We start from the raw sequence: 27,363 nt of genomic DNA, 5'->3' as shown, positions 1-27,363 counted from the left end.
CTAAAAAGCTCTTCTCTAACGGTGTAAGCAAGCATGTCCGGTTTGTTGCGGTGTGCGTATGCTGTGTCAAATGTCAAAGTAGGTTCAAGGAACCCTCTAACTAATACTATGGCCCTCCTAATGACAGTGGCGGTAAAAACTGCCTACCACTGCACCGACGGCCGCCAAAAGACTGTCGGCGTGGCTACCAGCCAACCCCCATATTATGACCGTAGCCGGAATTCCACCAGAAAGATGGAGTAATTCTGGCTACGGTCATGGCGGCAGACGGCAGTAAGGTGGCGCTGCTGCCAGCAGCAGCACCAGGCCAGAATACCGCCGCAGACCGTATCATGATCCATGACACGGCCTGGCGGTGTTATGCTGGCAGACGCGGTTGCTGGCAGCAGCGCCCCATCCCGTCTCCTGCCAGAGGACCCCCTGCAATCAGGAAAGTCAAGTGCTCCGACAGGGAAGGGGGTGCTGTGTGTGTGTGTGTGGGGGGTGTGTGTATGTCTGTTTGTGCGTGAATGTGGGTGTACGTTGCGTGTGGTATGTGTGTGCATGTGTGGATGTGTTAGTGCGTGTACTGTGTGTTGTGTGAATGCATGTGTGCTTATATGTATGTCAGTGTGTGTGAATGTGTGTGAATGGATGTATGCATGCATGGGTGAATGTGGTTATGAGTATGTGTATGCGTGTGTATGATGGTGCGTGAATGTACGTGTACGTCGTGGGGGGGTCTGGAGTGGGAGGAGGAGGACGCGGGAGGACTTTGGGGAGGGGAGGAGGGCGAGGAAGACCCCTATCAGTGACAGGGAAGGTATTCCCTGCCACTGATAGTGCTTACTGCCATGTTTTTCGTGGCTGTTAGGAAGACACGAAAACCATGGGGGTAGGTGGGGTCATCATACCTCGGGTGGGACATGATGGCCGCCGAGCTGGAGACTGAAGTCTCCGGCCCGGCAGTTGTTACCGCCCTGGTGGACGGAGTGGTACGTTGGCAGTTTGGATTGAGCCATTCCACCAATGTCATATTTTGGGGAAAGGTACCACCAGCCTGTTGGCAGTACTTTTCTTCAAAATACCACTGTCCCCCAGGGTCGTAATGAGGGCCTATGTCATTACCCTTAGCTACTTTACTCAAATACCTTATTATAGGAACAAACGAAAACACAAGATCATGATTCGAATAGAAGTACTGAATGTACTCCTGGTTATAAAGGCTTGTTAGTACCAGACTACAACTTATCTCGTAGGTTAGAGGTGAACTATGATATGTGACTCCTTCCTCGACTGATAAAGGAATCTTCGTACACACAAAACAATTGTTTGCATCCATTGTCTCAACATACTTACTCAATAAGCGATAGAAAACATTAGAAGAAAGTTTTCACTGCGCATTAGTATACTAATGCAAATATTTGTCATCTAACTTAAACTTCTCCAATGCCGTTAGTCTTCTCAAAAGCATAAGTATAGTTGGCTCCTCTCGTATCCAGAACAGACATACCCACAATCAACACCACAAACAATATGCCACACATAATTGCCAAACCAATGCTCATATATTTACAGCGCCTAATACCTCTACCTTGTTTATTAAAGTCAGCCATGATCTGTAAAGAATCAGAAAGCAGTAGAAATTTAGAAAACTTGCAGCAAAAATCTAAAATAAATAACTCTTCTTTCAGCAGTTCACTTTCACTGCTAGGATCCCTTTTCTTTGTCAAAGTCAGTTAGCAGCTTTGTCAAAATCAGGTTTCAAAAGTCAAATCAGTTTATCAATGTCTCTTCCGGTTACTTTCAGCAGTCTCTTTCTCAAAAGTTTTCTCTCAGATTGTTCCAACTGTCCAGTTCATTAGCTTCTTTCACGTCACCTCGAAATACTGACCCGGAACTTCTCTATCAAAACAAAAAGACAAAAACTCTTGCTGCCATTCATTTGTAGTTGCATACGCCCATTCAGGACCTGCGTATCTTTGACTTGCTATTCTCTTTCTCTTCCGTTTTCAATCACCATTCAATTCTCCTTCACTTTGATCTTCTTTCCTTGTAGTATCTACTTCTTACTCTATTGTTGGTTCAAAAACCACTTCTTTCCCTTTTTCTACTTGCGATTCCAGCCATTTATCTCCTTTCAGTGGACCCTTTGTCAGTATTCTCTTCAAGTTTGAACTTGAACCTTTTCCTTGTTCTCTGGTGTTTTCTCTTGATGGACCTGGAACCGGTTCAGGAGGAGTCAGATCACTTTGACTTTGATCAACCTCAATTCCTTCCCCTTTTGGGTCTGGCAATTGCTTTGTTTGTCTCTCAAGATCATCTGCTTCTGGGAAAGCCCTCCTCTGACTAGGCTCTCTGTAGTAGGTCGAACTGTATAAAACCCACAAAGCGTAAGTATGATGTTCAGAAAAAGGTTTATTGAAGATTTTATAGAAATGTCTCTAATTGTCTTTTTCTTCCTCTTAGGGTTCAATACTGTCTCTTGTTCCTTCTTTCCTTTATTGTCTTGTCTCTTTTTCTTCCAGGGGAGTGTTCTTCTCGTCTGGTGACAGCCTCCAATGGGTAGTACCGTGTTGACAAAAAGGAAACGCTAAGGTAAGTGGGGTATTTACATGTGCTTTATGATCTATTAAAGTAAAGGGGAGGAGGGGACCAGGGGGTGAAGTTGGTGAGGGAGGTTAAGTGAATAAACGCCCAAATAGTGCACTTTTGTGACTCTCGTGCTTTTTCTGGTGCTCCTTAAAAACCCTTCAAACTCCTTTCCTCCCTCTGTCTTCCTCCCCTTCCCCAGTGCCCTCTTAATTGTGACCACCTCTTTTGTGTTCCCACAAGGACCGTACCTTGGTAAGCCACGACCCTCATGGGTCGTGGCTGGAGCTGGGGTGTTCCTTTGGGGTGCTGTCCGGAATAATCCTCTCCTCCTTTTCCCTCTGTGATCCCCTCGTGTCTCCTGCTCCTTCTGGTCGCTTCTCCTGCTCGTTCTCCTCCTCCTCCTCTCCTTTCTCCTCCTGTCCTTCGTTTCTCTCCTGTTCTCCGATTTCCTCCTGTCCTCCGTTGCTGTCCTTTTCTCCGTCCTCCCGTCCTTCGTTGCTCTCCTGTTCTCCGCCTTCTCTTCTGGCGTCCGGAAGTCCCTTTACGTAGGGAACTCCCCGCCTCGTTGCCGCCGCGGCCCGGAACCCCTCTGGAGTTTCCGTGGCAACGGAAGGACGCCACTCGTCCTTCGCAGGTGTTCCCACGGCAACGTGGGAACGCGGAAGAGACGTGTCGGAGAGATCCGACACGTCACTTCCTGGTGTAGCGCGGCTCGTGAACGGGCTCGCCCGTTCACACACCCCTTCCCAAGATGGGTCCTGTTCGAGGACCGAAGAGGCGCAAGGGTAGCGAGACAAAAAATCAGCAGGACCTTGTTGTGACCCAGGAATGTGTCGAACCTGAAAGGAAAAAGGCTGCAGTTCAAGGAACCATCGCAAAATCCGTGAATTGGAATCTTTATGGGCAGCCATCCAGGTGAGGGGAGCGTGATCCGTATATAGAACAAAAGACCGGCCCAATAGATAATACTGTAAACTGTCCACCGCCAATTTAATAGCTAGACATTCTCGTTCGATGATAGGATAATGTTGCTCTCGAGGGAATAGTTTTCTGCTAAGAAATAGGATAGGGAGATCCCGGCCCTCCTCGTCCGGTTGGCTCAAAACTGCTCCTAACCCCACATCGGAAGCATCTGTATACAGATGGAATGGTTTAGTAAAGTCTGGACATTGTAATATCGGTTCTTTAGTAAGATAAGACTTTAGTCCCTCAAAGCTGTTCTTCTGTAGCTCAGAAAAGGGTAACAACTGGTTGGGGTGGGATTTAGACAAAAGATCCGTGAGGGGCGCAGCAAGAGTGGAATATCCAGGTATAAACCTGCGATAATATCCTACAAGACCCAGAAAAGAACGAAGGTCTTTCTTTGTTTTAGGGGTAGGGGCATTCTTTATGGCTTCTACTTTTTTTATTTGGGGCTGGAGGGTGCCTTGACTAATATTATACCCGAGGTACGATATGTCGGTGTTCCCTAGGACACATTTCTTGGGATTGGCTGTTAATCCCGCTGTTGCTAGGGTACGGAAAATATTTGCTAGATGTTCTAGATGTTCCTCCCATGACTCGCTAAAAATGACTACATCCTCCAAATACGCTGCCGCGAATGTGTGGAAGGGCTTAAGTAACCTATCCATTAACCTTTGGAAGGTAGCTGGGGCTCCATGTAGGCCAAAAGGTAACACAGTGAAATGATAAAGCCCGGATTGGGTGGAAAAAGCGTTTTTTTCTTTATCCTCTGGAGCCAGAGGAATCTGCCAGTATCCTTTAGTCAAGTCGATTGTGGACATATATTTTGCTTTCCCTAATTTCTCAAGGACGTCGTCTACTCTAGGAATGGGATAGGTCTCAAACATAGAGATTTCATTAAGTTTCCTAAAATCTATGCAAAATCTTACCGTCCCATCAGGTTTTGGTACTAGGACTACCGGGGAGCACCAGGGACTATGGGAGTGCTCCACCACTCCAAGAGCTAACATTTTCTGAACCTCATCTTCTATGATGTGCTTTCTTGCCTCTGGAATACGATAAGGTCGTAAACGGACTATTTTACCCGGAGAAGTCCGTATGTGATGATAAATCAAAGAGGTTTTACCGGGGTTTTCTGAAAAGAACTGTTGGAAGTGTTTCAATAGGGAACTTAACTGCTCTTTCTCAGCCCTGGTTAAAGACTCATTGATAGCGGGTATGTGATTATTACCAGGCTGATAGTGAGGGTAACACTCAATGTGTGATTCCTTGCTTGAATATAGAAACTGTCCCATTTCTATGGCATTGTCTGAGTTCTCTGATGATTCCCATTTCTTCAACAGATTTATATGGTAAATTTGTGTTTTTTTAGGGTTAGCCGATAACTCAATCAGGTAAGTAACTGGAGAGACTGCTCGAATCACTCGATAAGGACCTTGCCATCTGGCAAGTAGTTTTTGATCCGATGTGGGACGCATGATGAGAACTTGATCTCCTGTCTGTAGGACTCGCAACTTACTTCCTTTGTCATAATAGTGTTTTTGTGTTAGTTGTGCCTGTTCCATATTTTCTCGTACCTCCTCCCACAGCCCTTGTAAATGGAATTTTAAGTTATGTATGTATTCCAGCAATGGTCTACCCCCCTCCTCAGCTTCTTCTTCCCACGTTTCTATGGCCATGTCTAAAAGGGAGCGGGGTTGTCGGCCAAATACTAATTCAAATGGGCTATGTCCTGTGGATGCCTGCTCATGAGTTCTGATAGCATATAAAACTAATGGTAATTTTTGATCCCAGTCTCTCCCTGAATCAGTGACTACTTTCTTTAATAAAGTTTTGATGGTCCGATTGTATCGTTCCACCAATCCATCTGTTTGTGGATGGTAGACGGATGTTCTTATTTGGGAAATACCTAAAGTCTTACAAACTTGTTTCATGAGATTAGACATGAATGGGGTCCCTTGATCCGTGAGTATTTCGTGGGGAAATCCTATTCGGGTGAAAACAGTTATCATTGCTTGGGCCACGGATTTTGTGGTCATGCTGGTCAGGGGAATGGCCTCTGGGTATCGGGTGGCATAGTCAACGATCACCAATATGTATGCGTGCCCTTTAGAAGACGGCACCAATGGCCCAATTAAATCCATTCCTACCCTACTAAATGGTATGTCTATGATAGGAAGGGGAAAAAAGGGTGCTTTCCTGGGCTTACCAGGGTCTGTCAGTTGACATCGGGGACACTGGGAACAGTACCTCCTGATATGTGCGAAAACCCCTGGCCAGTAAAATCGTCTGAGGAGATATTCTTCAGTTTTTTCTCTCCCAAAATGTCCGCCCCCTGGTTGACTGTGAGCTAGAGTTAGGACTTGATTCCTAAAATTTTCGGGAACTATTAGCTGATGTTTATGATCCCTTCCCTGGTAGGGGTCACCCTATATAGTAAATTTTGTTTAACCAGGAAGTAGGGACCCACCTCCTCTGTTTCTTCGGTTTTTGCCGATTTCCATGCTTGCGCGAGGGAGGGATCTTCTCTCTGTTGTTGGTGGAAACTTAGAGGTGCATCATGTATTTCAGCTATAAGTCTCTGAGTTTGCTCCTGCTTATTCTGAGATCTGAACTGAGCTTTTATATCTCGCTTCTCTTTACGTGATAATTTCCTTCATGGTAAAGGGCCTTCAATATTACTGTCTGAGAAAGGAGCTTCAAACCACCAATCCTGGTGGATTTTCGGTTTACGAACATAATCCAGAAGTTCTGGGAAACGTCTGTAGTCAGTACCAATGATACATTCCTCAATCAGTTGGGGCATTATTCCCATTGGATGGAAGTCCTTGTAGTCTTCCCACTCTATGTTCACTCTTGTGACGGGGTATTGTTCCTTATCCCTGTGAATACAACAAATCGTGACCCACCTACCGGATTCCCTATCGATTGGGCTTATTAAATCCTCACGAACCACTGATTGGCTACACCCTGAGTCAATTAGTGCACAGACAGACCGGCCATTTAGTCTAAGGGTTTGTTTGAATTTAAGGTCTCCCTGTCCTGTACAAAGTACACGTCTCCTCGTCACTCCTATTTCCATAGGTTCACCTTCCTCTAATTTCCGCGGACACATACGAGCTATGTGTCCCCATTCCCCACAATTATAACACTGTGGTCCCTGTGACGGAGGACCTTCTGGTACTCGGCGAGGACCCGGGTCTTCCAGGGGAAATCTTGGTACAGGTTTTGGATGGGTTATAACCGGTTTAAGGTGAGGTCGTGGTGGCATACCTCTCACATCTGTGGATCGGTGGTATGCGCAGGCTAGATCAATGGCCATCTCGGTATCCACCTTTGGATGTTGTCGAATCCAATTTTTCGTTAACGTGGGTAAAGAGTCTAGATACTGTTCGAGGACAATAGTCTGTATAACCTCCTCTCTGCTATTCCCAATTGGACCCAGCCATTTCAAAGCCAGATCTCGCACGCGGAAGTAGAAAGTGCGAGGGTCCTCATTTGGTCCCCACTTTACTTTCCGGAATTTAACTCAATAATATTCGCTGTTGTGGCCTACTCGTTCTAGGATGCTGGTCTTAATGTCTTTATATGGTGTTGTTCCCCCGGGATTAGCGGCCTGATAAGCAGCTTGTAAGAGACCTGTAAGTAATGGTGCCACATATTGACCCCACCTATCCTCCGGCCATTGGGCTGAAGACGCAACCCTTTCAAAGTTAGTGAAAAAAGATTCTGGGTCTTCTCCCTCCTGATATTTTTGCAATACTGAACTTGGTACATTGGGATGTACTTCGCTAGCGGCGATTGTTTCCGTTAGCTTTTTCATTGCCGTCTCATGGACCAATTGGTTGCTTGCTAATATCGTTGCTTGGCTCTTCAAGGCTGACTGCAAGGCTTCCCTGTCCTCTTTCGCCTCTCGTTGGTGGGCTTCCCAAACTAACTGCAGATGGCGTTGGCCTTCTGCTAGTTGTTTAATCTTATCTTCTAGGGATGGATTGTCACTCATTGTTTTATACCGTTCTGTTACCCGTGGGATACTTCTGTACAAGATCCCACTTCTGACACCACTGTAGTAGGTCGAACGGTATAAAACCCACAAAGCGTAAGTATGATGTTCAGAAAAAGGTTTATTGAAGATTTTATAGAAATGTCTCTAATTGTCTTTTTCTTCCTCTTAGGGTTCAATACTGTCTCTTGTTCCTTCTTTCCTTTATTGTCTTGTCTCTTCTTCTTCCAGGGGAGTGTTCTTCTCGTCTGGTGACAGCCTCCAATGGGTAGTACCGTGTTGACAAAAAGGAAACGCTAAGGTAAGTGGGGTATTTACATGTGCTTTATGATCTATTAAAGTAAAGGGGAGGAGGGGACCAGGGGGTGAAGTTGGTGAGGGAGGTTAAGTGAATAAACGCCCAAATAGTGCACTTTTGTGACTCTCGTGCTTTTTCTGGTGCTCCTTAAAAACCCTTCAAACTCCTTTCCTCCCTCTGTCTTCCTCCCCTTCCCCAGTGCCCTCTTAATTGTGACCACCTCTTTTGTGTTCCCACAAGGACCGTACCTTGGTAAGCCACGACCCTCATGGGTCGTGGCTGGAGCTGGGGTGTTCCTTTGGGGTGCTGTCCGGAATAATCCTCTCCTCCTTTTCCCTCTGTGATCCCCTCGTGTCTCCTGCTCCTTCTGGTCGCTTCTCCTGCTCGTTCTCCTCCTCCTCCTCTCCTTTCTCCTCCTGTCCTTCGTTTCTCTCCTGTTCTCCGATTTCCTCCTGTCCTCCGTTGCTGTCCTTTTCTCCGTCCTCCCGTCCTTCGTTGCTCTCCTGTTCTCCGCCTTCTCCTCTGGCGTCCGGAAGTCCCTTTACGTAGGGAACTCCCCGCCTCGTTGACGCCGCGGCCCGGAACCCCTCCGGGGTTTCCGTGGCAACGGAAGGACGCCACTCGTCCTTCGCAGGCGTTCCCACGGCAACGTGGGAACGCGGAAGAGACGTGTCGGAGAGATCCGACACGTCACTTCCTGGTGTATCGCGGCTCGTGAACGGGCTCGCCCGTTCACACTCTCCTTGCTGCTTCAGTTGAGATAGGCTCCCCGTCACCCTCCTGGAGGTTTCCACCCTTGTCTCTCACAGGAGTGACTGAACCATCCTCAACAAACTCAGATCTGGTCTCAGTTCCTCTTTGTTCTTCTTCCAGCCCTGAGATTTGTCTCACCGTTGTTGGTACTCTCAACAACGCTTCTTCATGATCCAGTGGACACGCCACTTTCTTCGTATGACTTGCGTTAATCCACTTTGGGATCCCAGCACACCTCACAGCTGTAGTAGTCATCAGGACCACTTCGTAGGGTCCCTTCCAACGGGGCTCTAAACACGTCTTTCTCACATGCTTGCGGATGACAACCCAGTCCCCAGCTCTCAGGTTGTGCCCTGGGTCATGGATCGGTGGCAGTGTGGTGGCCTCCACCTCCTGAGAAAAAGAGCAGACTACATCAGCCAGACCCTTGCAGTAATCCAACACAATATCATCTGTAATGTTGACAAGTGCAGTTGCTGGCACCGCTGGTAACCTCATTGCTCTGCCCATGAGGATCTCATGGGGTGACAATCCTGTCTACCTTTCAGGTGTGTTTCTCATTGACATCAACACTAAAGGCAATGCGTCAGGCCATTTCAATCTTTGCAACTCTTGACTTCAGGGTACCATTCATCTGTTCCACTAGTCCTGATGCTTCAGAGTGGTAACTACACTGCAGCTTCTGCTCAATGTTCAGTGCTGCACACAGCAATTTAATTACTTTGTTATTGAAGTGACTTCCCCTATCTGATTCCAAAGAGATCAGAAATGTGGTATCACTTCCCCTAGCAGTAATTTCGCTACTGTGAGACTATCATTTCTTTGTGTAGGGTACACTTCTATCCAGTGACTAAAGAGGCATACAATCACCAACACATATCTCAAAATTCCACACTCAGGCATCGCAATGCAATCCGTTTGCATTCTGCTAAATGGACCTCCTGCTCTTCCAATGTGGCTCAAATTAACCACCGTCCCTTTACCCGCATTTAACTGTTAGCAAATGACACTACGATGGCAAACTGCTTCAGCAACTTGTCTAAACTTTGGGTTGAACCAATCATGTTTAAACAGACGAACCATGGAATCCCTCCCAACATGTGCTTGATCATGATAGTATCTTGCCATTTGAGACAACAGGCTATTTGGCAAAACCAATTGACCCCCCTCAGAAACCCCCAATTAATCTTGTCTTTGAACACATTTTAATTTGCTCCATGAATGTTTTTCCTCTTTGTCAACACTATTCTGCAAAGATTTTCATTCTTCCAAAGTGTCAATTACTTTCATTGCATAGCTTGTACATGTTTCGTCTTCTTCATGTAACAGTTCCCACTTGTCTTTGAACAATATACAGTTCAATGCACAAAACCTTGCGACTTGAGCCGCATATCCATTTCCCAATGACACATAGGGGGTCATTCTAAGTCTGGCGGGCGGCGGAGGCCGCCCGCCAGACTTCCCCCTCCGAAATACCACTCCGCGGTCGAAAGACCGCGGAGGGTATTCTAAGTTTTTCCCTGGGCTGGCGGGCGGTCGCCAAAAGACCGCCCGCCAGCCCAGGGAAAAACTCCCTTCCCACGAGGATGCCGGCTCGTAATCGAGCCGGCGGAGTGGGAAGGTGCGACGGGTGCTGTTGCACCCGTCGCATATTTCACTGTCTGCCAAGCAGACAGTGAAATACTTGTAGGGGCCCTCTTACGGGGCCCCTGCAGTGCCCATGCCAGTGGCATGGGCACTGCAGGGGCCCCCAGGGGCCCCACGACCCCCCCTACCGCCATCCGGTTCCCGGCGGGCGGACCGCCGGGAACTGGATGGCGGTAGGGGGGGTCGGAATCCCCTCGACGGCGCAGCTAGCTGCGCCGCCTTGGAGGATTCAATAGGGCGGCGGGACACTGGCGGGAGACCGCCAGTGTTGCCGGTCTGACCGCGGCTTTACCGCCGCGGTCAGAATGCCCTGCGGGGCACCGCCGGCCTGTCGGCGGTGCTCCCGCCGACCCTGGCCCCGGCGGTCTAAGACCGCCGGGGTCAGAATGACCCCCATAGTCCTGCGACTTCAGATGTGCACTGCATTTCACCATGGCAATCTTTTCAGGCATTTGAATTGCACATAATAGTTCTTTGATTCTCTTACCATTTCTCACTGGCGAACCAGAAGAGGTCAGGAAACCTCTCTGTGACCACAATTGACCAAAATCATGAACTATTCCAAATCCGTACTGGCTATCCGTATAGATAGTAACTCTCAGTTGAGACGAAACATGGCACGCTCTAGTAAGGGCTACCAGTTCCGCTACTTAGGCAGAATACACTCCTCGAAGCCAAAAAGCTTCCAAGGTTCCTGTAATTGTGCACACAGCATATCCTGCTCTCAGTGTCCCTGTATTGTCTCTCAGACAAGAACCGTCAACAAAGATAATTTAGTCATTTTCTTCCAATTGGGTATCTCTAATGTCAGGTCTCGGTTTTGTGCAAAACTCAGTTACTGCAGGACAATCATGTTCGACATCGTCCTCTTTTTCAATTTCAGCATTTTCACTTGGAAGTAAGGTTGCCGAGTTCAGCACTATACAGCTTTTCAGTGTCACGTTCGGTAACCCCAAAATACTTGTTTCATACCTAGTCAACCTAGCACCAGTCAAGTATTGGGTTTTGGTCCTTGTCAGTAGAATCTCAATAGAGTGAGGGACTATTACAGTCAGGCTATATCCCATCACCACACCTTCACAATGTGAAAGACGTTGACCAACTGTGGCAACTGCATGCAAACAACTTGGTAAGGCTGCTGCAACTGGGTCCAAAGTAGCTGAACAGTATGCTACTGGTCGATGGGCACCTCCATGGACTTGGGTCAAGACAGACAATGAACGTGCATCATGCTCATGACAAAACAATGTGAAAGGCTTCGTGTAGTCAGGCATAAACAACGCTGGAGCTCTCCACAAACTCTCTCTCAACTCAGTAAATGCTTTCATCTCATCCTGGTCTAGCACTATGGGATCAGTGACTTCCTTATGAGTCAACATCTGCAATGGTCTGGAAATAACTGAAAAATTCAGGATCCATTGGCGAAAATAGTCCACCATTCCCAAAAACATCCTGACATCTCTCTGTGTGATTGGGGGACTTATCCGCAATATCGTTGTAATCCTCTCTCTGGACATCGTCCTCAACCCTCTCTCAATTTGGTGGCCCAAATACTTCACTACTTTCTGACAGTACTGCAATTTCAGTGGAGACACTTTGTGACCATTCTTTCCCAAATGGGTCAACACGGCAATCATATCCTACTTGCACTCCTCCCATGTTTTGGATGCAATCAGTAAGTCATCAATGTACTGCACCAAAGTTGATCGGAAAGGAAAATCCACCGACTCCAAGTTCTTTTTCAAGATCTGATTGAACATGGAAAGTGACTCTGAATACCCTTGAGGAATTCTGCACCAGCAATAAACTCGATCCAAGAACTTGAAACAAAAGAGAAATTGGCTATCCTCATGAAGGGGCACAGAAAAAAACACTTGTGACAAATCAATGACTGTGAACCACTCTGCATCACATGGAAGTTTAAACATTCTCAAAGCTGGATTTGGCACTATGGGACAACATTTGACCACCATCTCATTTATTTTTCTCAGATTCTGAACAATCTGAACCTTCGCACAGGGCTTCTTCAAACCCATTATCAGTGAGTTACACGGACTGCTCCAAATTTCCTTCAGAACCCTTTGCTTCACGAAATCTGCAATTATCTGAGCCACTTTCATCAGAACATCGTGTGGCACATGGTACTGCGGAAGTTGGGGAAATACTGCATTCAGTTTTATGGTAACTTTGACTGGCTCCACTCCTTTTATCAGACCCACTTCTTTTCCTGTCAAATCCCACACCTTCTCCTGCACTGTTCACTGCAAATCAGGATGAAGCTCTTTCACTGTGAACATCAGGAAAAACTCATTCAAAGGGTACTCCTCATTTGTAGTTTCACACTCTGTTTCTGGGGCTTGGTCTTCCTCATCCATCACTATTTGTCTGAAGCTCAATTCCGTCTTTCAAGCAAGTAATCAAACATTTTGTTTTACACAGCAAATCTCTTCCCAGTAGGGATACCGGATCGCAGACCACAAACTTATGCAGTCCCTGAAAATTGCCAATCTCAACTTGAACTGGATCTGTAATCGGATCAGTATGTCAAATACTGTTTTGCTACCCCCACAACCAGTACTATTCTACCTGAAAGGGCAAATTCGGAACTTCTGCACATCTCACTGTAGAGCGTGTAGCTCCCGTCTCCACCAAGAATGAAATTCTGTGACCCATAACCTTTACCCTCACATAGGGTCCTCTCTGATCTACTTCTAAAGAAGTCGCAAGCACGCATGGCTCCTCATCTGAACTATCACTTGTCCATTCACCATTTATTCCATCCTCACTGTGTAAAGGAAATTGGTACACTGTGTTGTTATTTCTATTTTGCCTCTGTCCTGTGACCTGTTGAGAAAGCATCATCTGTTGCTGCTCCATCTGGCTTGAGGTTTTTGCATTTGCTGTCTAGGTACCATGGGAACCTGCTGCTGCATCGGCTGCAACTGTGACACTTGTGCACAGGACATTTACACCTGCTGCATGGGCTGAACATTTTGCACTTGATTCACATTATTCTGAAACTTTGAGTAAGGGCCCCTTATTCTCAGTCCGCTCACATTCTGAAATAAATTGATGTCATTACTCTGCTGAACAACATCTTCCTGCACCATCATCAGACACTCCCGTTTCTAATGTCCCACGGCTCCGCAAATGTGACACGGCAATAGCTTCTTCATACCCTGCACATCATTCTGACCCACTACAGTATTCAAATCTGGACCACAACTTATATTGCCTCCACGACCTCTACCTCTCATCTGAGGCTAAAACATCACATTTCCCTGCTGCTGCTGTGGCAACTGCTGTGGAAAATTCCCTTGCACTCCTGATTGAGCTGCTTTAATCTGCATCACCATTGCTTTCTCTTTCAGCTTTTTCTGCTTCAACTCAATCTCATCACTACAGTATTTTGCGTACTGCAACACTTCATCAATAAGCATTGATTGCCAACAAATCAAATTATTCCTAATCATCTGGCTGATTTCAGGTCTCAATCCTTCCTCGAATCTGAACACAAAATGTAGCATGTCTTTTACCTCAATTGTTTATGTACCACTGTAATGCTTGAAAGCCTGCAACAATCTCTCATGATATGCATGTATCCACTCCTTTGCTTCCAGAGCTGTCCTGTCAATTCTTTGCCAATCAATATTTTTGGGCGAAATTCTCGATTTCAGAAACTCTATCACCTTATTGTAATATTTAATTACCTCAGGCGATGGTGCACCTGTATTCTTGTCTCTCTCCGGTTCACTTGTTGGCCAGTCTACACTCCTCTTACACTGGGCCCACAAGTCAGTAGGAACCCCTATCTCTAGTAATGTGTTCAAGTCCTCCCACAAACACTTCACAAGTTTCACAAACCTGTCTGTCTGCTGATACCATTCTACTGTCTTTTCTCTCAATTTTGGATAATCATTTGTAAATGATAGAATGTCACTTCTGCTCCAAGGCACGTGAGCAAAATGTCTATGTTAAATCAATGAATTCTAATATTTCACCATTCACATACAGTTGATTGGTCCGCCTTACGATGTTCTCATCATCCGGCTTGTCAGGTAACAATATTGTTGCTGCTTCCTCTCCAGTCAGTATCTTCATTGTTCTTGTCCTGGGAAAGTCAGTCTCACACACACATTACACACAAAATTTCACATTAGCAAGAACATCATCTCCTAGCAGACGGTTCTCACAAAAAGCTTCTGTTAAGCACTTTTAACAAGACAATGGACATTTCACAGTTTAATTCACTCGGTCAGCATTTTTATTAAACACTAAGAAATACAGCTTCTGCTTAAGGCCTGATAAAATAGGCCAAGACACTTGCTAAGTTAAGGCCTACAATTTATAAAACTAAAGCATACATCATAACCCTTAATATGACATATTACTGCATTAGTCTAGAACATATTCGATATTTCATAAGCCTTGATCATTAATTAGTACATTTCGTGAACACTGGTGGCCATTCTTCGAGGTCACATTTTCAAATGTGTGCATTAATTTTCTACGTTAATTCATTTTCTACATAAACTTATTATTCAAAATACATAAACACTCATTATACTTTTAAACAAGACTAAAACAGATTTCCTGTCATCAGTGTGGGTAAAGCATAGGACTTGGAGACCACTTTTTCAAGTCCACTCATTTACAGAGTGGCATATTGTAATTTATTGGGTTTCACTTAGTACTAAAGTACTTTGCACGATTATTTATTTTACTGAACAATAAACCTAGAATACACAAAAGGAGCCAAAAAATAGAAACTCAACATATACTAAGAGTTAGTCATGGTTAATCTCTGCGCCTCAATAGACTGTAAACACACATCATTGAGTGCACAGTAAACACCCTTTTGCTTGTCAGTTAATGATCAATAAGTAAGACAACACACATTGGACATCCTGTGGTTATTACAGACAAAACAAGCCATTGTTTATGAGCAATAGAAGTCATCCAAATCTTAACATAAAAATACGTTAATATAATTTGTTAAACCAGAATGGCCTGTGCGGTGATCATGAAGAAGGTGCACTTCAAGGAGACATTCTGAAAATATCTCCTTCACTTACTGTCACTACTCATGGGACATTAAAGAAGTTGCCACTCATAGTGATATTTAACACCGGAGCAGAGCATAGTTCCATAACCATTCACCATAATGCTGTGACATTCAGGTCAATGGCACAGCTGTTCTTGCCATGACTGAGTTTCACTATCCGTGCAGTTGCACCTGTGGTGGCTGCAACAAAAGGGAACGATCTAGCATCAATCTATTCCTCTATAGTGTGGAGAAGCTGTGTTTGATCGAAACCAACCACACCACCGCCTGCCATTAGTGCCCAAATGTTGAGGCACAATGCATGCATTACCCTCCTGGTGTTGTAACTGCATGTACCATAGTATAGTTACAGACACCTATGGGCAGCTGGTGCCGAAGCCTACTTAATTATCTCAGTAGCTTACCAATCTTATAAGATGGCTTCTCCTAGACAACTGCTTCTTCAAAAGGTACATTTTTATTGGAGTTAGTCCAAAAACAATTTCTGGGAGTTAATTTAATAACTGAAAGTTATTTTGCCAATTGAACCGTGTAAAATTACGCATGTGAGCTATGATACATTTTTCATTGGTATTGTAGTAATGTGATATGTTGCTGTTCTAGTGTCCGTGATTTGTTGGTTTCCACTAGTATGCCAAACACAGTAACTCAGATGAAACAGGTGCTGAGGTCCTACCTTCCCAGTGGATTTGACTCCTTTCCAAATGCAGAAGTAACAGATCATCCAGGCCAGGAGGAGGCACAATGCCAGCCTCCACTGTATGTTGCCTATATTCTCTATGCCATCAGATATATGTAGCACGTGCCTTCTGTTGGGGACAAGAAGAGGTAATAATCATAATTTGAATATATTATAACTTCATTCTGTTTCACCCACTTTATTATCTCCTATTGTAAAGAATGCCATGAGCTTTTTTGAAGAGCTTAAACATGCATGCACGAGAAGTAATTTTTCATTTTCCCATCAACTTACCTAAAGATAATTAAACAAGAATTGCTGAAAACAAAACAACGTAGCTAACTTTTTTGTATAGCCATCCTACGCCCATGGAGTGGAGAAAAAATTATCAAATGCTAGCATAATACCTCATGCTTCCTTAAAAGGCCTTTGGACAATTTAGGAACACCAACCATCATATATACTATGGGCATAAAGATACGTAAAATGTTATTTTATAAAAAACGTACCATAAGGATATGAAGGGATAAACGTCTTTAGATTGTGAAGAAAGCCCCGCCATCCTGCTCATGTGTAACTTTAGCTCAATGGAAAAGGAACTACTGATGTTTCATATACATTTTGCTCACTTCCCCACCACGTGAGTCTGGCACACAGGTTGTGTTTGGTATAAAGGGCTTGATAACCGATGCCCCCTCAAAATCCAGAAGAACATTTGGGACAATGGGGGAGAAGTGAATGGCTTACCACCTGTACACAGAGTCAGTAAAATAAGAATATTTTGTGACCACATTTCAGTCACAAAACATTACTATACAGCCCTGAAACTCACTATTAGAAAGGGACGCCCTTAACACCACCCTTCCTAATACCTACCCGCAAACCCTATTTGCGATTCGGTAATAGGCTACTGAATGGCAAAATAGGGTTGGTACATGGCAAAAGGCCATTTGGCATTTACAAATGGCCAAATTAGAGAATGCTTAGTACCTGATTTGGATATTTGCTCAGGGATTAATCCGTCACACCGGTGACAGCTATCCTCTCTGAAGAAATCTAAATCCCATGGATATAACGTTGTTTAGATTTCGGCAGACGGGATTTCCGTCACTGTTATGACAGAGTAATCCCTCCTCCAATATCTAAATCAGGCCCTAAATCCTTTTGTACATCTGGCCCCTAGTCCCAATGCATGGAGAAAGTAAGACTTTGGATTAGTTTTAATCTACTCTCTCTGGGAGATGTTGTTCTTTCCTGCTGGGATCATCCATGTGTCCCCATTCTACTCACAGCCAGAAGAGTGTCTCAAAGATTGGCACTGTCTTGCAGTGTTTTTTTGTCTTTACATGGGGATTTGGGGGATTTTTTGGACGAGAGGCATGATTCAATCACATACAGCTCTATCTTAAAGTAGCTATAGCTTATGGCACTTGTTGCTTCTCATTTATAGGTGCTATGAAGCCAACTAAAAGAGAGTGTGTGATTCTTTCAAATGCAAATCCCTACCCCCCAGTATTTATCCCTAGAAAAGGAAGGCTTCTTTCAAACACTCATCCTTCAACACCATCTTCCCATTTTAATTAGATCACGACGACCTGAAGCTGGCCTCTCGGTACCATTAACAACACAGCACACAACACATATTCTTATAGTTTACCATTGATTCACGACACACAATACATATTCTTAAAGTTTACAATTGATTCACATTTGCACAACAAGGTAAAATTGCTCAGTAGGCACTGAACCAGTTACTGAGAATTGCATCTTTTTTGAAGTTTTTGAATCTCATTTAAATAGCAGCAATGCCCATTATCCGTGAATACTGAAATGCTGCTCATTGCCTTTGTAATATGTTCTCCATTCAGCTGTTCAGAGCTTCCATTTTAAGTCGCTGCCGTCATTATTTTCTTGGAAGAACGATGCCATACCTCTTGTTGTCTATGTGTGCTGCTGAACTTATTCGAGCTCTGAGCTGGAGTACATGTACAGCTGCTTTGGGACTTTTCTTGTCTGTAGTATCTGTGGAAGTGCAGTCTGTGAATAGCCATTTGCTAACTCTTTTATGGGTGGGTGCCTGTTCCTCTCAAAAACCCTACCAACACCCCCGTCCACTCCTTAGTCCCTCCTAAACCCCACCCATTGTAAATATTCTCCATTTTCCAGCCACTACACTCATTCCTCCCACATTAACTACTGAAACGTATACCTAAATGTGTGCAGATATTTGCACACAAAAGATAGCTAAGGCGGAAACGTAGACCTCTGAATGCAGGCTAGTGAATGCCATTTTGTAATACATTGGTGGTACTATTGTAGTACTCCTAAGGTACTGCAAAATGCAATTTGTGAATAGGCCCCTTAATATTCAAAGAGCTAGAGTTCAAAAACAGGCCTTTTTAGATTATACTTACACGATTTGGGAAACTCTTCCTCCATTTTTGCATTCTACTCTTCATTCTCTATTCAGAAAGAGCTAAAAACTTCATTAATTGCTCCCTAATTTAGAGGCTGGTGATTTGTACTCTTATAAATTGTTCATCTTCTATGAATGTATATGAATGCTATGTTGGTCTTTTGAAATTTCAATTTTTAGTCTTTCTCAAAAAGATCTGTCTTACTGGTACTGTTATCTTTGGTTTATGTTAAGAAAATGTAATGTGCCTCATCCGCTACTTTTAGCAAGGTCTACTCTATTGAAAATATTTTTCATTGAATAAAAGAAATATAAGAACACCACTAGTTGCAATATTTTATTTGTGCCTGAGATTGCTAGCGGAGCAACATATTAAAAGCAAGTATTTGCAGTGAAACGTATTGGGTTTTTTGGGTTACGTAACCACAGTAAATGTGCACAAATCCACAGTCGCTACTTTGCAAACAGTTTATTGAAGTATTACAAATCCATTCAAAGATGGCTTCCGTGAATGCACGCTCACAGATGGTGGCCGTCTTTTTGTATTTTAACAAATGTTGTTCAGAAATGGGCACCAAGGATGTGCATGAATGTACCGTGACTAACTTTGAATGCATTTGTAATATTTTTGCAAACTAATTTAAAGATGTTATTGATGAATCTGTAAATATCTGTGGCAGACATGTTTGGATATGTTTGTTAAAGTAATACATACTCATTCATACCTGCTTGCTGCGTTTGCATGCACGCTTGTGGATCCTTTAATTTGCAAGATGACAGCACAGCAAGCACCAAAAAAATAAAATGAAGTAGGAGATGGGGCCAAGGAAGAGGGATCCAAATACGGAAGAGAAGGAGAGCTACAGAGTAGCATGGTTAAAGGTAAACAAACATATGCGAAGGGGAGGTGAAGACAACTGAGGAGGGAAACATCCTGGAGAGCAAGGGTGTCGGAGAAAGTAAAGGGGTCTGCTTTGGAGGGGTATAAGTTAATCAGTCAGAATCCTGTGAGATCGAAATACTTCAGATCAGCACAGACACATGGAAGGATGGGAAGCCAAACCTGGGATAGGCAACAAATCCCTCCAATCATGAGCAATGGGCCCACTCTATGTATATTGGCAACAGTAAATATGACCAAGAGACAGCTACAGATGACTGTATCTATTAGACCTGGCAACTCTTGCAATGGTTTCCCCTGTATTTTTGCTCCTGACCTGTTTTTTTATCCTGTGCTGAATTTTGTTTTTTCTGGCTTCTGGGTCTTTGATCTTTCTACCACTGCTGACCAGTGCCTGAGTGCAAGTGCTCCCTGTGTAAATGGTATTGGTGATTGGTTTCCCAGTGATTGGCATATTTGATTTACTAGTAATTCCCTAGTAAGGTGCACTATGTGTGCCCAGGGCCTGTAAATCAAATGCTACTGGTGGGCCTGGAGCACTGATTATGCCACTCAGACGAGTAGCCCTGCAAGTGTGTCTCAGGCCTGCCTTTGCAGTGTCTGTGTGTACAGTTTTAAACTGCAATGTCTACCTGGCAAGTGCACACACTTTAGCAGTCCCAAACCTTCCCTTTTACTACATGTAAGTCATCCCTAAAGTAGTCCCAAGGCAGCACCATGGGCAGGGTGCAGTGTATGTAAAAGATAGGACATGCACTGGTGTGTTTTTATATGCCCTGATAGTGAAATACTCCTAAATACTTTTTTCACTATTGCAAGGACTATCTCTCCCATAGGATAATATTGGGCTTGTCTTTAAATATCTTTTAAGTATAATTTCCTAATAGGAGCACATAGAGATCTGGAGTTTGGGGTCTCCGAGCTCAACATTTAAAAATGCAACTTTTGATGAAGTTGGTTTTTGAGTTGTAAGTTTGAAAATGGGTATTTTGTTGCTTACCCATTATGTGCCTCTGCCTGGCTGCTGAATACATATCTGGGTCAGCATAAGAGTTGGGCTGTTTGTGCATTCAATCTAGACAGTCTCAAAAAGGGAGCTGAGGTTTGTCCTGCATATCCTGATGGCCCATCACCAGGTTAATGAGTCTTCCTGAGCTGGAGTGGTGGGAGGAGCTGCCCCTTGCACTTGAATAGAGCTGTGTCTGTCCTTACACAAAGCAGTCTCCAACCCCATAGAGTGTGCCTGGAGCCAGGGCAGGGGAGGCAGGTTCTTGTGCACTACAGTGACTTCTCCTTGAAGTTTGCCTACTTTAAAGACAGAAATGGATATAAGTACTGGACCTCTGACAACACATAGTTGGAACATTTCTGGACTGAGAACATTCCAGCAGTAAGAAGAGCTGGATACTGGAGGAGGGACTGCCACTCTGCCTGTAGCTTTGTTGTGCTTGCTGCTGCTTGCTGTTTCTGTCCTGTGAGTGAAAGGACTCGGTTTGGATTTCTGCATCCTGCTTTCAGTGTTCTCCAAGGGCTTGAACTGAGCTTACTTCCTGTTAAGAAGTCTCAGGGTCATCAAAGACTTCACCAACCAGTGCCTGGGCTTTCTTGCTTAGAGTACTGACTTGCCAAGTGGTGCCAAATCCAGTTCCTCGGAAGTGAGCTCTGGTGCAACCATGAAGAATCTAAGCACTCCAGAGCATCTTTGGAACTGGTGCTGCTCTCCAACTCCACACTTCTGCCTTAACTGGAACCATGCTCCATGCTGAATGCAACGACTGCGACCTGCAACACAGGCAAGATGCCTCAGCAGTACTTTTGAGTCCCATGTCACAGACGTCCATGACACCCGTCTCCAACTCCACCTCAGGACCTGGGGCCCAGTGATGTGATTGTGACACTGCAAAGTCATTGCCTCAAATCTTGATCTACTGGATTCATCGACCTTGCCTTTGTTGTAAGGAACCAACTCCTCACCACCAATGCCCCATCAGCTCCCCTGCACCCGTAAGGAACCAATAACGCACCTCCACTCCCTAGCAGTAAGGAACCAATGCCTTACCTCCCCGGTAGCAGTAAGGAACTGACGCTGCACCTGTTCCAGCGATGCCTCACCTTCCTGACTTGTGCAACATCTTTGTTGCTTCATCATTTTCCAAGGTAACCAGCCTGCACTCCCTCCCCAGTGGCATCTGACTGTTGGAAGCAAGTCTGTCAAGACGCCTTCATAGCCTCGCGCTTCGAGGGGAGGACAGCCTATCTCCTGGTAAAGAGAAAATACTGAGTGCGACTTGAGGTGAGGCCTAACGGTCAGCGTGGGCCCCTGGGTGAACTGGTGAAGCCCGGAGGACCCCTGTCATTGCCCCTGGTTGTGGCAGCTGGGATTGGGGATGAGGAGATACCCTCCCAGTGGACTAAACTTGGTGTTGAAAAGTGACTGGGGAGCTACAGAGAGCGAATCCCTAAGACGACTGCCGAAACTGAGGGAGTCAGTGAAATGACACCTATAGCGGCGCTGAATTTTAGCAGCAAGTTGGGAGCCACCAGCACTCACAGAGAACGTTGGAACAGGAAGTGAGTAGCTGAGATTTGGAGGGGAGGATCGGTCTACCTGGGCTGCTCGTGCTGTCGCGGAGGGGCAGCCTGCTACCCCGGACAAGCGGGCCTGGCCTCCCCAGACCACCTTTAGCGTTTAACCAAACGGAAACGATGCCAAGAGCGCAAAGCCAGCTAGCGGCTGGGAGCATACAGGACATTACGCGGGAGACTACAACAAATGTAACTCACTACTAGACTGACCGATCACATCGTAGACTCAGAAATAATCGCCAGAGGCAGGGCCGAAAACTGGACTGGCCGAAAACTGGACTGCGCGAAACCAGAGACAAACTGCTCACAAACACACCACTACCCCAACTGAAACCTAACCACAGTACGAAGTATACGCAGTGAATTACAAAGTGGAGACAACTGATCAAAGATTGGACAGAACCCCCCAAGGACTGGGAACATGGCCGGAGCAGGACGCTTGCGCTCTGGTACTGGAACCAGAAAGACACAGGATCTGCTCACCCAGGATAGCCAAAAGTTGGATGCGGTGCTAGCGTCGGTGGAGCGCATTGGAGACTCACTGGAACGTGCCCACACGTCGCTGGAGGCCAAGCTAGACAAGGTAGCGAGTGACCTTGTCCTACTACATGCAGACCACCGCAAACTAATGGACAAAACCAACGAAATCGAGGACACAGTAAACGTATTAACAAAGCAGAAATGGAGGACCTACGAGTCAGAGTGACGGAGCTGGAGCGCTGAGCAGAAGATGCAGAACGCCGCTCCAGAAGAAACAACATCCGAGTGGTGAATCTCCCGGAGGGCACTGAAGGCCGAGACCCAATGGCATACTCAGTGAGTTGGCTGCGGGGGTTGGTGCCCAAGGGGAATCTTACCCCCTTCTTTTCCGTGGAACGTGCCCATCGAATTCCAGCGCGGACGAGACCACTGGGGAGTTCCCCACATCCATTCATCATACGCCTCCTCCACTGCGTAGATAGAGACATTATACTACGAGCGGTGAGAGCTGCACCGCCTCCCCGATTAGATGACATGCAGATCCTGTTGTTCCCAGACTACACCTTAAAGGTGCAAAGAGATTGTGCCTCTTACCTCCCTCTAAAGTGCAAGCTACGGTCCCTCGGCCTAACTTATTCTCTACTGTTCCCGGCCAAGCTGCAAGTTGTAGCGGCAAATAAAACACACTTCTTCCTCACGCCTGAAGCAGCATGGCAATGGCTTGAGTCGACGGGTCTGTCCTCTGGTGGCACGCTAGAGGGAGCTGAGTCAGCACCCGAGCTAAACGCAGCCAAACCAGACGGGACTGTAGAAGGAATACAACTCACGCGGCACCAATTAAATATGCCCCAAATCTAGAGCAGATGATCCAGGAGAGAAGAGAGGCGATCCACACTGCCGCAGCGATGGGTACATTCCCCAGGGGTTCGGGGTCAGACACAGATCTCTCGCAACCGCCCAGTGACCGCCCGCTACACCAGATCACCTGCTGGAGTCGGGTCTTTCTGGGGGACCCCCCGTGACGCCTGGCACAGCAGACACATTTTTCTAAAAAAGGATCCCTGTACAATGCGGAGAGACTACACGTATTGAGAACCATCTTACCAGAGATGCTGGCATGGGCGGGCCCCAAAAGAAGAACAAGCACCGAACTTGACACAAAAACATGAACGTCAGATCATATGGAGCTAAGTACATACTGGCAGAGCTAGTGTCCGGTCCCCTGCGCTGTGCTTCCTTGTGATTGACTATAGCGAGACCCCCCTACATGTTCCCCCTCTATTGTCTCAGTTATCTGCTACAGCTGAACATTACGCCTTGTGGTTGCACTAGCCCTGTACAAGGTTGGCCTACCCCCCACGCTCCTACCATTGGAGGCACGTAATGTATAGACACGTGATTGCACGTTATTGTTTTAGTCATAGTGTTTGGGCAGCGACCGGTTGTCTATCTGCTCTGATGGCATTAGTTATGTTTTGTTTTTGCCGGCTGACACCTACTGAACTACTGAATATTACCCGAGAATGGAAAACAGTCGGTGTGGAGATGCATGGAGGGGCTAGGAGGGTGAAATTGAAAAAAGACACAATGCCTAAGATATGGCTACATACACAACAATTACCTGGAATGTAAAAGGTATTCATACCCCCAAGAGACGATACGCTATTTACTCCTACTTCAAAAGACAGTCAGTCCAATTAGCTTTCTTACAAGAGACACATCTGACAAGCCCCGAGCTTCCCCGACTGCGCCAGTGCTGGAGAGGGCAGTTGTATGCGACAGGGCATTCAGCGTATGCTAGAGGCGCGCTCATCTGAGTTAGGGCAGGCACCCCCTTTGCAGTGGAAGAACAGATCACAGATCCTCAGGGTAAAGGGGAAGCTAGCAGGCCGCGCGGTAGTACTAGGCTCCATATATGCCCCAAACACAGACCAGACCACCTTTCTACATAGTCTGTCACATCACCTGGCTGACTGGAGTACCCTTCCGTGGCTACTGGGGGGGGATTTCAATAGCGTGCTCGATGTGAATTTGGACCGCTCCTTTCCTCCATTGCCCACATCACCAGTGGTAGCAGCCTCGCGTGGTCTAGTGGACTGGCTCCAACAGTGGCAATTAGTGGATGTGTGGCGACAACGACATAGAGGTGACAGAGTTTACTCCTTTTACTCCGCTCCGCACTCCCTGCACGTGCGCCTAGATCGAATGCTCTGCACTGCAAGCTTCGCCCCAGTGGTGGTGAGCCTAGACTATCTGGGGCACACACACTCGGACCATAACCCACTGATAGCATGCCTGGGCTGGGAATCCTCCCGCTCAGCTATCCCCACATGGAGACTGAGGCCGGAGCTACTAGAAGATGCCACATTTAGAGCGTCATTAAGTGCTATAATCCCAGAATTCTTTGAGCAAAATGAGGGCACGGCCTCTTCCGGGCTGATAGAGTGGGATGCATTCAAGGTATTCATTCAGGGGTACTGCCTAGGAACTCAGAGCAATATGTGTAGCTCTGTCGAGCGCGACCTGACCCGGGTGGAGCGGACTCTGCTGCAAGCAGAGGGAGAAATAACCAGATAGCCAAACTGGAGAGTTGCAACTACCAGTAATGCGCGCAGAACACCTGTCACTACTGGAGCGCCTGAGATGTTTAAATTACACAGCGCATTCCGCGAGAACCCATGCATCAGCTGACAAGGTGGGCAAAATAGTGGAAGTTCGCTCACAGACAGGAGAAATGGTATATACACCTGTGGAGATACAGGCCGAATTCACGAGACATTATAAGGCACTTTCCGCTTCAAGGGCCCCCCTTGGGTGTAACTCCAGCGCGGAATTTCTTGCTGGAGTGATGCTCCCATATTTAGAAGATGACCAATCTGGGGCACTAGAGGCACCTCTCGATCTCGAAGAGATCAAATCTAGCATCCAGGATCTCGCATCCGGCAAAACGCCGGGCCCAGATGGGTTACCAGTTGATTTTTACAAGGCCTTCACAGTACTACTGGCACCCAAGCTACTTCAGGTATATGAGACTGCTGAACGAGAGGGCCATTTACCGGCCACCCAAAGGGAAGCGCTGCTGGTCTCTCTTACCAAACCTGGAAGGGACCCGGCAGATATAGGCTTGTATAGATCCCTGGCAATGCTAAACACGGATTATAAAATATTGGCCAAGGTGTTGGCGACACGACTGGCGCCAAGCGTGCCGGCCCAAATACACCCTGATCAGAACGGGTTTGTGCCAGCTAGGGATACCTCCCATAACATCAGACGACTGTTCCGAGTCATGCAGTATGCAAGACGTGATTGGCCGCAAGCGGGCTGCCTTGTTTTAGATTTAGAAAAAGCTTTCGACTCCCTGGAGTGGCCTTACCTGTTTAAAGTGTTACAACAATTTGGTATGGGACAGAACTTCACTCGCCTAGTTAAACTACCATACACCAGACCGCAGATTCGAGTACGGATGGGGCCTGAGATATCTGAACCAATCCGGGTGTGCAGAGGCACGAGATAGGGCTGCCCTCTTTCACCATTGCTATTCTCACTTGCTATAGAACCCCTAGCAGTGGCCTTGCGCAAAGAAGGAAGTAACTGGGGAATCCCTTTAGGAGATGACTTGCACATAGTGTCGCTATACGCAGACGATCTTTTAAAGATATCAAGCAGATCCCACCGTTGGCCGGCTCACTCCTGCAACAATTTGCGTCAATATCCGGCCTAAAAGTTAATTGGTCTAAATCGTGCCTCTTCTCATTTGATCCGGGACTCTCAGACCTGAGACTTAACTTAATGGGGAGCCCTGTCCCATGGCAATCATGCGCATTTAGATACCCGGGCATCCGAATTTATCACAGCGAGGAAGATATACTCGAGGGCAACCTTGTAAGAGAGGTGTCCTTCATCAGGTCTCAAATGGCGTTTTGGAGGACGGTGCCGCTGTCGGTGGCAGGCAGGATAGCACACCTAAAAATGGTTGTCCTGCCGCAACTCTTATACTTCTTCTCTAATCTCCCACACTACATCCCCCCCGGTTACTTTAGGACACTGGAAACAGGACTGAGGGAATTTATTTGGAACAGCGGCCGTTGCAGGGTTGCCCTGAAAAAATTATATCGACCACCTGATAAGGGAGGACTCGCCGTCGCCAACCTAGAACACTATTATCTGGCCGCCGAGCTCCAATCGATATCCAGGTGGCTGGCGGACACACAACTAGCAGACACAGCATCGGAGAAAGAACCATGGTCACTACAACAGATACAGCATCTATTTCACCCACTTACACAAGCACAGATCCCACGGCAACTGTACCTCAAGGTAGCCCACAAATGCTACTGCAGATCATTATGTCTCACAAGATTGGCGATCCCTTATGCACCCGCCTTGGCACTATTGGGCACACCATGGGGACTCAGAGTCACATCAGGCTCTAAGCTATGCGCATGGCACGGGATAGATTTATACACACTCGGAGACCTCTATGAAGAAACCCAACTATTACTGTTCGCCAGACTTCAGGAAATGGGACTACCACCCGGCCAATTCCTATTATACCGCTCCCTGATAGGGGCCCTGGGATCCAAATGGGGAGACATCACAAAGGCTCCACCTACTCATCTGCTGGTACAGTACCTACAGGTGGTGGGTCGTGGCCAGCACCAGGTTAGCTGGCTAGCAGACGCCCTGAGAGCCCAAACCGCCCCTGAAAACGAAGCATTACGTGTGGCATGGGAAAGAGACACTGGCGGTTCGATCGCGATACCGCGGTGGAAGGCTGCTCTCACGAGTCACCTCAATGTACCCCGCAACGCTAGATTTCACCTAATTCAATACTATATAGTACACAGACCCTACCTCACCCCAGCCCTCGTGTACAGATACTTTGCCCGCGAAGACGCAGCAGGTCCTCAATGCCACGAAATCGGAGCGGACCTGTTGCATATGGTGTGGTCCTGTCCTGGTCTGGGCCCCTATTGGAGGGAAGTGATTGACAAATTA

At 46.3% G+C, this 27,363-nt stretch overlaps 1 protein-coding gene across 1 annotated transcript in view; it reads right to left on the bottom strand.

Annotated features, from left to right (window-relative positions):
• LOC138287577 (sodium- and chloride-dependent GABA transporter 2-like) overlaps positions 1-27,363 on the bottom strand; it is a 731,527-nt gene that overhangs the window by 469,944 nt on the left and 234,220 nt on the right. The window contains exon 5 of the mRNA XM_069228135.1: positions 15,980-16,112. Within this exon, the coding sequence (XP_069084236.1) occupies positions 15,980-16,112 (133 nt within the window). The remainder of the gene's footprint in view (positions 1-15,979; positions 16,113-27,363) is intronic.

This window comes from Pleurodeles waltl, chromosome 4_1 (genome assembly GCF_031143425.1).
Source record: "Pleurodeles waltl isolate 20211129_DDA chromosome 4_1, aPleWal1.hap1.20221129, whole genome shotgun sequence".
In the NCBI taxonomy this organism is placed as follows: Eukaryota; Metazoa; Chordata; class Amphibia; order Caudata; family Salamandridae; genus Pleurodeles; species Pleurodeles waltl.
This window is presented reverse-complemented; position numbering and strand designations above follow the sequence as displayed.